General features: G+C 39.6%; 1 protein-coding gene across 6 annotated transcripts in view; it reads left to right on the forward strand.

Moving 5' to 3' along the window:
- Positions 1–15,077, forward strand: part of SUSD1 (sushi domain containing 1) — a 147,511-nt gene that overhangs the window by 103,477 nt on the left and 28,957 nt on the right. For all 6 annotated transcript variants that reach the window (XM_036261796.1, XM_036261798.1, XM_036261801.1 and 3 more), the window contains 2 exons: positions 10,799–10,890; positions 11,952–12,138. In XM_036261796.1, the coding sequence (XP_036117689.1) occupies positions 10,799–10,890; positions 11,952–12,138 (279 nt within the window). The remainder of the gene's footprint in view (positions 1–10,798; positions 10,891–11,951; positions 12,139–15,077) is intronic.

The raw sequence follows: 15,077 nt of genomic DNA on the forward strand, positions 1-15,077 counted from the left end.
GATTTCAAAATAGTTGATTTGTAGTCATTTTCTGACAATAGCTACCTTATCTAGGCTGCTCCTAATTAGAGGTTTCAAAACCATATTATTTATGGATAAGAGAATGTGTGTTTTTCTGTTCTCTTTAGCAGAGGAGTGCTTGCATTAGTTACATTTGGTAAGTTGGAAAAGAATCACAAGAAGAGGGGACAGAGCATTCTTCTCACTATTATTCCCTGGTCGAAAGCCCTGTGAAGGTGGTTTTGAACAGCATTCATCATTTGAGATGTATAGTGACCTTGTAACACTCCCCCCATAACTGATTCCTGTTTACAGAATTGCAGTCCAAACAAAAAGTAATAAAGACCACACTTAATTTAACTTGCTTCTGATATTTCCCCACAAAATGATTATTATAACTGTGCCGTGGTGGAGGAATTATGTCTGAAGTCTGCCTGCTTCTCTTATAAACCATTAGACTGAGAAAGTTATATTTGCAGTTGGCAAGCCAGAAATTGGCATATATGTTGCATGAATATCCAATTATTTGTAATATGCCCAAAAAGGGGAGAGTAAATTTTTTTAAATTAAAAAAAAAAAGAAGAAAGATAATGACATTGTAGATCCAACTAGGTAGGACCATACCCATGGGGTAAATAAAGATGAATGTTATTTTGAGTTGGAGCCCAGCACTAAAGGGGTGATAAACGGCTTGGAGACAACTGGTTCATCTCATTTTTTTCAGGACCCCCATATTCTAATCAGGTGCACACAGAGGCTCCAAGACGGGCTATTTTTCAGGTTGAAATGAGAGAAAAGATCACTTACATCTTAGTCTTAACTATTCTTTTAATACAATGCCAAGGAAAGCTAACTACAAGATGTTCTTTTTAATTTTATTTCCTTATAACTTTTTAATTTGATATAATTTCAAATTTTTCTCTCTCTCACTTGTTCTCTCATTCTTCTGCCCCCGCCCAAATAAATCCTACTTGGTCATGCTCTATTATTATATGGTGTTGGATTCTGTTCCATAATATTTTCTTTAGAGTATTTTTGTATCAATATTCATAAGTGACATTTGTTTATAGTTTTCTCTCTTTCTTTGTACTACCTTTATCAGGTTTAGTCTTTAGTATTTTCCTTGCTTCATAAAAAGAATGTGAAAGGTTTCCTTCATTATTTGTAAGGTGCCCTTTATTATTACAATTTATTTATTATTACTCACTGGTCTCATTCTGGTAGAATTCCCCTCTGAAAGAGTCTAGGCACTGGGATTTTCTGTAGTTGCTCCTTGATAACTTTCTCAATTTTTTTCTTTGGAAATTGGCCTGTTTAAGATTTTTATGTTTAATGGGGTCAATTTGAGTAAACTGTATTAGGACTTACCCATTTCATCTATGTTTTTGAAATTATGTGCATAATGGTCTGCAAAATAGTTTCATTTAACTTTTTCAATTTTCTTTTGTTTCGATGATTATTTCTCCCTTTTTTTTTTTGTATTTTCTTTCATTTTTTAGATTAATTTAGCTAGTGGTTCGTCTATTATCATGTAGTTTTTAGAAGCCAAGATTTTGTTTAATTAATTAGATCTATTCCCCCCTTCTTCTACATTGGAATTTAGTGAACTATGGCCTGCGGACCGAATCTGTTCTGTAGCCTGTTTTTACAATAAAGTTTTATTGAAACACAGCCAAACCATTTATTTACCTATTGTCAGTGACTGCTTTTATGCTACAAAGGCAGAGTTGAGTAGCTGCTGGCTCAGAAAGCCTAAAATATTCACTAACTGACCCTCTGTGAAAAAAATTTGCTGACTCCTGCTCTGAGTCATTAATTTATTTGTTAATATAATATTTTTAATAAGTTAAATCCATTTACAATTATTGATAAGACTGATATGTTTGGACTCAACTCTGTCCTATTATTTTATTATACTATATGTATTATGTTGTATTTTCTGTATTTCTTTATATGATGTGTTTTCTTTGCTGATTTATTTATATATTTATTCATTCATAGGAAGGTTTTATATATTTTTTTTCTAATGGTTACCTTTGTACCTTTTTTAAATGCTCTGTCTCCCATTTTCTTTTCTTTTTTAAATGTTTTGGTTTTTTTTGTTTTGTTTTTTTATCCTCACCCGAGGACATTTTTCCATTTTTTGTTCAGGTAGAGTGGGAGGGAGAGAGAGGAACAGAGAGAGAGAGAGAGAAACATCGATGTGAAAGGAACACATCGAGTGGCTGCCACCCGCACGACCAACCAGGGCCGGGGACAAACTGCAACCGAGGTACGCGCCCCTAGCGGGAACCGAACCCGGGTCTCTCACGACCGCAGGCCGACGCTCTAACCGCTGAACCAAACTGGCCAGGGCTCTTTTTAAAATGTTTTTATTGAATTTTTTAGAGAGAGAGGAAGGGAGAGAGAGAAACCTCGATGTAAAAGAGAAACATCTATTGGTTGCCTCCTGCATGCCCTCACTGGGGATCGAGCCTGAAACCCGGTCATGTGCCCTGATCAGGAATTGAACTGGGACCTCTCAGTCCACAGGACGACACTCAATCCACTAAGCCACACTAACCGGGCTGTCTCTCGTTTTCTTATATAACTTTTCACCATTTGGTTTGTCAGGTTTTCATGATATGCTTAACTTTTCATTTACTGACTATGTAATAGTCAAATTGATCTATTCTATTTTCCTACCTCTTCTCCTCCCAATGTTTAATTGCTTTATTTTTACTTTATCAGAACACATACCATTTATATTTTGTTCCTTTTACCTTGTTTCACCTTTATTTTGTCTTAAATCTACAATTTGGTATATCAGATAGTCACCATCAGTTTTTCTGTTGAAGTTCCCCTAGTAATCTTTTGGATGAGTTCTTGCAGGTTTCAAACTTCTCTGTGACCTTGACACGGATATAACAATCTTGGTTCACACTTTCTTGATTTGAATTTCCTTAAGATTCAGTTCTATTATTACCTGCTTTTTATTTAGCATTTGAGAAGTCTGATGCAGCCTAATATTTTTTTTTGCCTTTGGATTTTATTTCTTTGAGTGGAGACGCTGAAGATTTTTCTTTATCTTTAAAATGTAAGTTTTACTTGGCTTGCTTGTTCTGGGTGAGGTTTCTCAGGTATCTGGTAGGCCCTTTCAGTATTTATATTTCTAATTTTTGTAAAATTATCTTGAATTGTAGTTTTAAATGTTAACTGTTTCAATGTTTTTCTTCTTTAGAGACTTTATACATATGTTGGATCTTTGTATTCCATTTCAACCACTTTTTAAACGTTTTTACTTCTTTTTAATCTCATGTTGATTCTTTTTTTAAATTGATTTTTGAGAGACAGGGAGAGAGACATTGATGTGAGGGAGAAACATTCATCAGCTGCCTCCTGCACATGCCCCGACCGGGGATGGAACCCACAACCTGAATATGTGCCCTGACCAGGAATGACACCTGCCATCCCTTGGTGCACCAAATGGCACGCCAGCCAATTGAGCCACACTGTCCAGGGCTCATTTTAATTCTTTTTGTTTTCCTATATTTCTTCAATGCTCCTTATTAATTTTTTATTCTAATCTATCCTTTTTTGAGCGCCATGACATTTTTACTTAATTTCTGATATGAATTTGTCTTTTCCTTTTGTTTCTTTCCTGAATTTAGTCACTTCTGTTTCTTTTCCTCCCTGCTTTTTGTCCATTTCTTTTCTTTTCTTTTTTTTTATCCTCACCCAAGGACATTTTTTCCATTTTGTGTTCAGATAGAGTGGGAGGGAGAGAGAAGAAGAGAGAGAGAGAGAGAAACATCGATGTGAAAGGGACACACTGAGTGGCTGCCACCCGCACAACCAACCAGGTCCGGGGACAAACTACAACCGAGATAAGTGCCCTTAGCGGGAACCGAACCCCGGTCTCTCCAGACTGCAGGCCGACGCTCTAACCGCTGAGCCAAACCGGCCAGGGCTGTCCATTTCTTTTCTTAGTTTTTGAATTTTTCACTCAAGGGGTTTTCTTCATACCCTTGAGGCTTATTTGGGAATATTTATTTATTTATTGAGATATAATTTTTTCCAGTTTGTGGTTGTTTTTAAAACTGTTTTTTATTGATTTTATAGAGAGAGGAAGGGAGAGGGAGAGAGAAATAGAAACATCAACTTCGATTGACTGCCTCCTGCATACACACACACCCCCCATCCCAGGGGACTGAGGCCAAACCTAGGTTTGTACCCTGACTGGGAATTGAACCTCTTGGTGCATGGGTTGACACTCGACCCCTGAGCCACACCAGCTGGGTGGTGGTGGTTTTCTTTCTTTCTTTCTTTCTTTCTTTTCTTTCTTTTCTTCTTTTCTTTCTTTCTTTCTTTCTTTCTTTCTTCTTTCCTTCTTCCTTCCTTCCTTCCTTCCTTCCTTTCCTTCCTTCCTTCCTTCCTTCCTTCCTTCCTTCCTTCCTTCCTTCCTTCCTTCCTTCCTTCCTTCCTTCCTTCCTTCCTTCCTTCCTTCCTTCCTTCCTTCTCCTTCCTTCCTTCCTTCCTTCCTTCCTTCCTTCCTTCCTTCCTTCCTTCCTTCCTTCCTTCCTTCCTTCCTTCCTTCTCTCTCTCTCTCTCTCTCTCTCTCTCTCTCTCTCAATGTGGAGTTTTTCACCAGCTGATATATTTTGATTATACTTTTTAAAATCTTATTCTTTTGAACGTCTAGTAATTCTCTAGACAGAATTGGTAATGGAAGAGGATTAATAAGATTTCTAGGTTAAGAGTGCCCTCTTCTGTCATTGAATGAAGTGCAGCTTCTTTAAAGGATTTTTTTTTTTGGTGAGGGTGGGGATGAATTAATTGTGTATTCTTCTATTCTGGGATCTCTTTTGCCTTGTAGGATCTTTTATTTTCTTTGGCTTCTTTTTTCCTGTCACCACTCAGACTCCCAAGGACACCCAGTCCTTCCTTTTCATCTTCTTGTTTCCCAGAAGCAGTGTCTCACTCATACCACTCTCCAGAGTCTCGTAGACTTTGCCTCCTTTGCCTGTCCTCACTACTCTGACATAGCAGGTCTCTTTGCAGTACTTTCACAGTAAGGTAGACTTTCTCTTTCTGGGATGGAGGTGTCTCTCTCCCTCTGGAGTCTTTCACACAGACCTGCTAGAACCCCCCACACCCACGATGAGATGTGAGAGACTCAGAAAGAGCTTTGTTCGAATTTGGTATTTATTTTTCTACTGAAAAATAATTTAAAGTTTGTAGTATTCTCTATCTTCCAGTTATGATGACAGTGTTGGTTTTATGTTATTTTACTAGCTCTTCCTGTGGATCTGATGAATATTGTGGAGGTTGTGTGGAGAGATTTGGATTGAAGGGGCCACCATTCTCAATCAAATTGGAACTCTAATCTATAATAAATTCTATAAAAAATATATCTTTATTGATTTTTAGAGAGGAAAGGAGAGGAAGAGAGAGAGGAACACTGATGTGAGAGTGCAGCATCAATAGGCTGCCTCCTGCACGCCCCTGCTGGGGATCGAGCCCAAAACCCAGGCATGTGCCCTGACCAGGAATTGAACTGGCGACCTTTTGGTGCACAGGACGATGCCCAACAAACTGAGCCACACCAGCCAGGGCTAATCTATAATAAGTTCTTAAATGCTAACTTTTCCACCTCCATATCTTTGCTCATGCTGTTTATTCCACATGAGATCCCTCCCTTTTCTTCAGTTTCTATATTCCCTTTGTCTCTTCTTCCACTCGACTGAAAGCAACTTTCCTCCTTTCTGAATTCCCATACTCACTTTCAGGAGGAAGTACCGGTCATCATTTAGCATACTTACTTTGGAATCATGGTATCTAAATTCAAATTTCAGGTCTGTTTTGTACTCTCTCTGTGACTTTGGGCAAGTTAGTTCATGTGTTTGTACATAAATTGTCTTAACTGTAAAAATGGGACTAACAATACCTATGGCATGGTTTCTTGGGAGACTCAATGTGTTATGGAGAACCAGCACAATACCTAACACACAACAAACAGCTATCAAGTGTTAACTATTACTTAATTCTACCTTATGGCATTTGTTATGCACTCCCTTGTATTTTTGTTATACTGATACAGGGTGTAACTACTCTCCTAGATGAAATACATAGCAAGCGCAGAAACCATGTCTTATTCAGAGGACCTCTATCCCATTGGATTAATATGATATCAGTTATTTAGCCTTTCCCTTATGGCTGCTTGTTTACATTTAAACGATCAGGGATGCTGTTCTTGCCACTGTCCTGGACACTAGGAATACAAAGGTAAACAAGACATAGTCTCTCCCCTCAAGGAGCTGTCAGTCGGTAAGGCCATAGGCCAGGATCAACAGTAACACAATGCATACAATGTAATTGGGGTATTTGCTAGGTACAAAGGGAGTATAGAGAAGTAATGCTTGGTTTTGCCCAGAGTTGCTTGCTGGCATTCATGACAGAAACAAAGTTACAAAGAATCTGATGAATGAAGAGCCACATTTTCTCTTCTGTGAGGCATTCTTGCAGGTCTGTTTTTGCAACCTCAGGGTTCCAGATTAGATTGGTCTTCTGGGTGGAGAAAGAGAGAAGGCAGAGTGAACAAGAGAAGGAATATCTGTATGAGAGACAGGGCATGTACTTTCCATAGCAGAGGATCAGAGAGCGAGATCGGAGGGGACTTGGGCGGAGCTATCCTCTATTGGGATCCTTTTCTCCCTGTAAATTCCTCGGACCTGTGGTTCAAGCTATACGCCCTTGAATGGAGGGAAGGGAACCTAGAGTGAGAGTCACATCTGACCAAGATGGAAGTGAATTTAACCAGTGAGACGCTTCCTGTGAGCAGAAGGAATTGCAGACCTTCCACGACTGTAACATTACGTGTGTAGATGTGACACAGTGTGGGAGTCTAATATTAGCTGATTTCTAGGGGTAACTATTTCCCAACTCAATTTATTTTCCACTGATTTGAAATTCCACTGTTTATAAATTCCCATGCATAGATAGATTGATTTCTGGGTCCTATTCTGTTCCATTGATCTATTTATTTTGTTTATTCCTTTGCTAGTTAGAAACTGTTTAATTACTGTAGCATTTTTAATGGGGGTGATATCCCTAGGGGGCAAAACTCACCCACAAAGTGCCAAAAATTGGTTATTGAGGGGAAAATTATTATTTTTTATATGAAGCATATTATACACATAGTACATAAAACACACACACACACACACACACACACACACACAATTTAAAGACATTTCCCCCCTAATTTCTTACCCTCTATAAAAATTTAATATCACAGAAAAACTGTTTAAAAAAAGACTCCTTGTGGGGCTATAATGAAAAAAAGGTTGAGAAACAACCTTATAGCTTTATAATAGGTATTGATACCTGGTTATGTCCTCTTTCAATATTTTTATTTCAGTCTCCCCCCTTGCTAGTCTCATAAATTCCCCCAGCGGGATTCAGCAGTCATTGCTTTCTGTTGGTTGCGTGTGCCAAGCTGATTCCTACATCTGGAGCCCTCCGTGTGACCCTTGTTTCTCCATTCTTGGTGGCTCACTCACATCCTTCAGGTCTCTGTTCCCGCGTCACCTCCACCAAGGGCCTCCCCCGCCTATTGTGATGCTTTTCTTCGTAGTCTTTACCAGCACACAAGATTATATTTTAATTTGTTTTTGTTTCTTTTCTGCCTTTCTCTCTAGAATGCATTCCATTAGGTGCAGTGACTTTATTCGTCACTTTATCTTCAGCCCCTAAACTGAGCATGCCTGGCACCTACTGGGAACTTTCTAAATATTCATTGGATGGATGAGTCAAGTGATCACATTGAAAGAAGGCCCAGCAGAATCACCATTGGAAGTACATTCCATTTGTAGATTAATTGGTGGAGAACTGTTGTCTTTTCACCTGGGAATCTTCCTATTCATTTATGTAGTTTTTTAAATGTCCTTTAGAGAAAAAAAAAATTTTTTTTAAATCTTCCTGTAAATCTTGGACATTTCTAGTCAGATTTATTCCAAGATACTGGAAGTTTGTTCATGATGCAATTTGTTCATGATGTCTTCTCCTGGGATTAGGGATCTTTTAATTTTTCTGTTGTCTTTTATCTGGTATTTAACTTTCTGATTGCTTCTGTGACAAACTAGTACAAATTTAGTGGCTTAAAGCAACACAAATTTAATATCTTCTGGAGGTCAGAAGTCTGAATCAGTTTCACTGGGTTAAGATCAAGGTGTCAGGAGGCCTGTGTTAATTTGGGGGGCTTGAAGGGAGAACCTGTTTTTTGCCCTTTCCAGTTTCTAGAGGCTGCCTGCATTCCCTGGCTGGTGGTCCCATTCTCCATTTTTAAAAATCGTTATCCTCACCTGAGGATATTTGTCCATTTGTCTTCAGCTAGAATGGGAGGGAGGGAGAGAAGGGGGAGAGAGAGAGAGAAACATCTATGTGAGAGGGAGGGACACATCTATGTGAGAAGGACACATCGACTGGTTTCCTCCTGCATGACCCCAACCAGGGCTGGGGATGAACCACAACCAAGGTACATGCCCTTGACTGGAATCGAACCTGTGACTCATTGGTCCAAGGGCCGATGCTCTACCGCTGAGCCAAACCGGCCATGGCCCATTCTCCATCTTTGTAGGTCATCAGTTTAACTTCTGCTTTTATCCTCAAATCTCTTTCTAACCCTGGTTTCCTTGTCTTCCTTTTATAAGGATGCTTGTCACTACATTGGGCTCATCTGGCTCATCCAGGATAATCTCGTAACTTAATCACAAAGTCCTTTTGCCATGTGATGTGGCATGACTACAGATTCCAGGGACCAGGATGTGGACATCTTTGAGGGCCATTATTCAGCTTATCATACTTGTTCTTGCAGCTATGTAGAAAACTGTTAGTTTTTCTGTTTTGTGTTTGGGTGCACTTTATGAAACTTCTATTATTTATATTTGTTTTTCTATTTTCAAACAATTTTGTATGTTTTTCAGTTGATTCTCTTAGATTTACTGGCAGTTGCATTATTAGTTCTCTTTCTTGATGGTATTTGTAGCTCATTTTTCTCTTGCCTTTTCCTGACTGTCTGGAGTCTTCTGACTAATGCTAAGTAATAGCTAAGAGACCATGCATCCTTGTTTTGTTTTTAACTTTACTAGAAACTGCTGCATTGTTTTACCAAGTATGTTTTATAAGCAGGGTGGTTTCTCATAAACATTCTTTTAAATTAAGAAGTTTTCATCAAATTAAATCCTAGTTTACTAAGATTTTTAGTCAGGAATATATATTAAATGTATTAATCACTATAATTATAAAAATAACCATATGTTTTTTCTCTTTTAATCTATTAATAGCTTTCCCAAGAATGGTCATCTCTGTATTCCCAGAATAAATCTCCCTTGATCAGCATGTATTGTTCTTTGAATGTACTTCTGACTTCTATTTGCTAATGTTTTATTTTGGATTTTTGTATTTATATTAATAAGTGAGTTTGGCATAGTGTGTTTAGTGATTGGTTGTGCCTTGTACAGTTTGGGCATGTGATTATCCAGTCATAGTGAACGAACTGGGGAACTTTCCACCTTTTTGTATGGTCTGGAACTGTTTAAATAGTATCATCGTTACTTTATTTTTGTAAACTTCATCAGTGTGAGGTTCCTTGGACGACTGCTATTTATCTCTAAAACCATGTTCTAAACCCAGGAGTGAGGTTGTTATCCTGTCATCTCTACTTTCTTACTTACTCTGTGTGACCTGTGGAACAGGTTTCCTCTGGGCAAAGCTGCCAATCCATAAAGAACTCTCAGGTCGACCAATTGGCTTCATTTGTAGGAACCTGTCGGGCCAGGGGCTTACACAATAAAGGTGTGGCTCCCAGGAGCCTTTCTTCTTTCAGGCGCTTTGGGAGTTGTCTTGATCACTTCTCAATGATCAGTGTTCCTAGGAACCTTCTCAGCAAGTCTGCGCCATTATTTCCATTGTAGGGACAGGGATCATTATGGAAGGCGGTGAACTTCTGATATCAGAGTTTTGAAAATAGTCTTTATTTTTAAAAGCTGGTGGGGGGTACCTCTACATTACACTGTACCCAATCTGAACTAACTTTTGGATTGATTACCATGAAACAGAGCAGAGGCCAACAAATACTTTGACTGTAAGAGATGAGGAAGCCCAAAGCAAGAACACCCCTCCCCCTTTCCGTCTCGAAAAGCCCAACTGCTTGAGATAGGCATGTTCAGTCCCTCACCCAGAGATTCTCGATTCTGGGCTGAAATATTGTCTTCAGCTTAGAATTGCAAACTGATGTTTATTTGTATAAGTGACATTGTCCAAGGTTGGTACAGTGAGTTGCCGTTTTAACTTAAGTAAACCAAGGGAGTTTGCAGTGAATAGATTTAAATAATTTATTTATTTATTCAATATGTTTTCTTCTTTTTTTTTAGAGAGAGAGAGGAAGGGAAAGATAGAAACATTGATGTTAGAAACATCGATTGGCTGCCTCCTGCACGCCCCCTACTGGGAATTGAGCCCACAACCCAGGCATGTGCCTTGACTAGGAATCGAACCAGAATTGTCATGGGATAACACTCAATCCACTGAGCCACACCAGCCAGGCTAAATAATTTTTAATAGGGATCATCTGATCGGGCATTTTGTAATCTTATATCTTTCATTAGGACTGAGTTTACATAAATATAAAAGTATACTACTACCACTCACTTGTAAATTAAAATACTGCTGAAATCATCCTATGTAAATGCTTATCCTTGGAAAAGGTCGTATTTTTGTATAGCTCGTCCATTGATTTCTCATTCTCTTCTCCCTTCAGTTAAACAGACCATCAGCAACATTTCAATATTTAATGAAACCTGCTTGAGATGGAGAAATATGAAGACAGCTGGTAGAGAGGAAATGTATTTAGTAAGTTACTGAAAGTTACTCTGTTTGTGGGTGTTTGTGTTGTGTGGGAGGTTTAAAAAAAATCTACTTATATAGCTGCCACTATCAATAGAAGAATTATAGTACAGTTATAATCAGAAGCAATAAAATGGGCACTTCTGCTGCATTTTTTTTACTGCAGAGATCTTGGAGATTGTTGAGAAAACCAGGAGAGGTTGTTTGTGTGTGTGCGTGTGTGCAGAGTTGATGTTCAGGCAGGATCTGTGGAGGAATCCAAAGGCTTTTGCATGTGTGTGTCTCTCCACACCAGTGTCCCTGACAAGGGTCTGAATGTGTTACCTAGAGTGTCCAGGGGGAATTTTGAAGCTAGATGTGGTTGTCAGTAGGAAAAGGATAGACCATGGGATGAGCTGTTATGAAAAGGAATTGAGTGGGAAGAGCATGTGTAATCTATTGGCCCAGGTACTGGATGTTACAGGAAAGTGTAGGGAATGTCAGAAGAGGGCAGGCAGAGGAGAAAAACTCTTCCCGGATTTCACCAGACCAGCTAAGAGGATCCTAATTCACGTCCTGCTTTGGAGAAGCCTTACTTCAGATTCTTAATTTTCTTTCTAGGAAAATGTTCTTTGGCCTTGCTCCTAAAATTCCGCCAGTAGACTTTCACATGGGGCCTGTGCATCGTATGTGTGAGAACGAGAAAAAGAAAGTTGCCAGTATTGGGCCCTCGACCCTTTGTACATTTTGATATAAAATATATATTTCTCATACTGATAATATTGTAACTACAATATTTGTGGTATTGCAATTCTAATATTTACTTACTGTTGTACTTTACTTTTTAAATTTTTAATTAATTTTTGTTACAGATGTTTTCTCCTTTTCCCCCCATTGACCCCTTTCTCCCATTCTTGCCCCCCTCGCAGCATCGATGTCCGTGTCCATCGGTGATGCTTATATGCATACGTTCTTTGGTTTACTTTTTGAAGAAACTTTAGAATCGAGAGCAAGAGAGTTCATGAGAAATGCAAGGATCTCGGCCTTTTGAACTAGTGATTCACCTAGTGAACTTTTTTGTGTTTTAGCTCCACATTCAGGGCCAGAGATGGTATCAGAAGGAATTTTCCCAGGAAATCAACTTTAATATCACTACCAGCAGCCAGGCTCCTGAGACGTGCTTGGACCTGCGTCCCGGTACCAACTACAGTGTCAGCATTCGGGCTTTGTCTTCTGCCCTTCCCGTGGTCACCTGCTTGACAACCCAGATAACAGGTAATCTGAAATAAAGGCATTTGGATGAACGAAGTCACCATGGAGCTGTGGACAGGCCTATTCATTTTTATCATTATATTATATAACAAACTATAAGAAGGACATGAAGTTGGAGAGGGGTGTTAAGGGTCTGCACCGGTGACTGTTTTATTTCTTACAAAGATATCTGAAACAAAATGTTATCGTGGGTTAAATCTTGGGTAGTGTGTACATGAGCGTTGGTTAAAGTCCTTCTGGATAGTTGAACTATTTAAACTATTTCATACTTAAGGAGAATTTTTTCCCATTACTGTTTCTTTCTCAGCAACATATTTAATTGTGATTCTGTTGCAAGTGCCTTAAGGTTTCTCTCGGGGGGAAATGATTGGCAGTTCCACTCTAGTCCCTAGCAGATCCACTCACTTTCTTGTCTCTCCTGAAATCTGTGATATCCCACCCCCGCCCCCAACACTCTGAGCCAACACTCAGAACATTAGCTTCTTGTTTTTTATTTCACTGAGAAATTGGAAGTGATCAGGTGAGGACCGGCCACTCCCAGATCTCCCACTGCCGCCTGCATGCAGAACCATGTATTTTGTCTTTTCTCTCGTCCCCAGCCTAGGATGACACCTCCCCCCGCCAGACTGGTGCATTGGATCCCATCTCTTCTTGCCTAATTGTCACTTCCCCCCAATATAGAACTGGTCTCAACACTGCAAAGCCTGTCATAATATCTTCCTTTTTAATGAAAACAAAGAAAAATAAACACACTTCCTTTGATCCCATATTCTCTCCAGTTACTTTGTCTTCTCTCAGCTCCGCTTTACAGAAAGAAGTGTCTATTGTGTAGGCTCCATGTCCTTAACCTCCTGTTCTCCCTTAACTGGGTTCAATCTGGAAGCATTTGCCGGCACTGTTTTTTGAGAGGGTCTCTATCTGGTAGAGTCCGCGGGCCAATTTCGTTCTTACCGGTTTTTTTGCTAGAGCAATGTTTGACATTCCGTCCTTTTATCTTGGCTGTTGGTTCCTCCTACCTTTCTGGCCATTCCTGCTAAGTCTTCGTGGCTAGCTCCAGCTACTTAAAAAAAAATTTAATAGTATCTATTGGGGTAATATTGGTTAATAAAATTATATAAGTTTCACGTATACAATTTTATTTCTTATTTTGTTGTTGTTGATTTGTTTTTAATCCTCACCTGAGGATAAGTTTTTATTGATTTTAAAGAGCGAGGAAGGAGGAGGGAGAAAGAGAGAGATGGACAGATATGAGAAAGAAATATCGATTGGTTGCCGCCTGTATGCACCCCAACCGGGAATCAAACCCACAACCTGCGTATGTATCCTAACCGGGAATTGAACCCACAACCTTTTGGTGATGGGACGATGCTCCAGCCAACTGAGCCACACCAGCAAGGGCTCAAGTGTACAATTGTATATTGCTTCCTCTGTATACTGCATTGTGTATTTACCACCCAAAGTCAAAACTCCTCAGTTTACTCCCCATTTACTCAGGCTGATCAACTCCTTTCTGGCCTGCAAAGTTTCTTTTGAGAAATCAGCTAACAGTCTTATGAGAGCGCCTTTGTAGGTAACTAACTGCTTTTCTCTTGTGGCTTTTAAGATTCTCTCTTTGTCTTTAACCTTTGGCATTTTGATGATGATACGGACCTCTTTCGGTTCATCTTATTTGGCACTTTCTGTGTTTACTGGACTTGAATGTCTGGTTCCTTCACCAAGTTAGGGAAGTTTTCTGTCATTATTTTTTCAAATAGGTTTTTAATTTCTTTCTCTCTCTCTTCTCCTGGCACCCTCACGATACAAATATTGATATGCTTGAAGTTGTTACAGAGGCTCCTTACACTATCCTCATTTTTTTTAAATTCTTTTTTCTTTTTGCTGTTTGATTGGTGGGTTTTTTGTTGTTGTTTCCTTATATTCCAAATCAATGGTTTGCTTCTTGGCTTTACCTACTCTACTATTGATTCCATGTAAATTATTATTATTATTTTTTAATCCCCACTCAAGGATATTTTTCCACTTATCTTCAGATAGAGGGAGAGAGAGAGAGAAACATCTATGTGAGAGAGACACATCAACTGGTTGTGTTGTGCCACACGACCCCTACTGGGGCTGAGGATGAACCGCAACTGAGGTACATGCCTTTGGCCAGAGTCAAACCCATGACTCATTGATCAGTGGGCTGATGCTCTATCACTGTGCCAAACTGGTCAGGCACTGTAAATTATTCTTTATTTCAGTTAGTGTATCCTTCATTTCTGACTGGTCCTTTTTTATGTTGTTGATATTCTCACTAAGTTCCTTGAGCATCCTTATAACCAGTGTTTTGAACTCTGCATCTGATTGATTGCTTATCTCCATTTTGCTTAGTTCCTTTCCTGGAATTTTGTTCTGTTCTTTCATTTGGGACATGTGTCTTTGTCTCCTCATTTTTAGCTGTTTTCCCTGTGTTTGTTTCTATGTATTAGGTAGAGTTGTTATGTCTCCTAGGCTTTGTAGGGTGGCCTATTGTAGGTGTCCTGTAGGATCCAGTGGCACAGCCTCCCTGATTACCTCAGCTGGGCCCTCAAAGTGCACCCCTAGTGTGGACTGTACACCCTTCTGATGTAATTGAGTCTTGACTGTTGTTGGCATGTCAATGGGAGGGATTTACTCAGGCTGATCAGCTGCAAGGACTGGTTGTGCCCACTGACTCTCTTGGAGGATCAGCAGGGGCCCACCACACAGAGCAAGACTTACTTTATCAGGGCTCTGGTACCCACTGAGTCCACTCCTTGAGTGTGTCACTTGTGGAGGTGGTTGAGTGGTGGTATTTTAATGTGGTCTGAAGCTGTCTGCTGGGTGTGCTGGCTCTGGGGCAAGGTCAGCCACTGCCCGTGTACTACCTGGGGCTACTGGCATAAGCTACAAAGTGATCTGCAGATGGCTGCTTCTTGTGCTGG

Source organism: Molossus molossus, unplaced genomic scaffold (assembly GCF_014108415.1).
Source record: "Molossus molossus isolate mMolMol1 unplaced genomic scaffold, mMolMol1.p scaffold_m16_p_14, whole genome shotgun sequence".
NCBI lineage: Eukaryota > Metazoa > Chordata > Mammalia > Chiroptera > Molossidae > Molossus > Molossus molossus.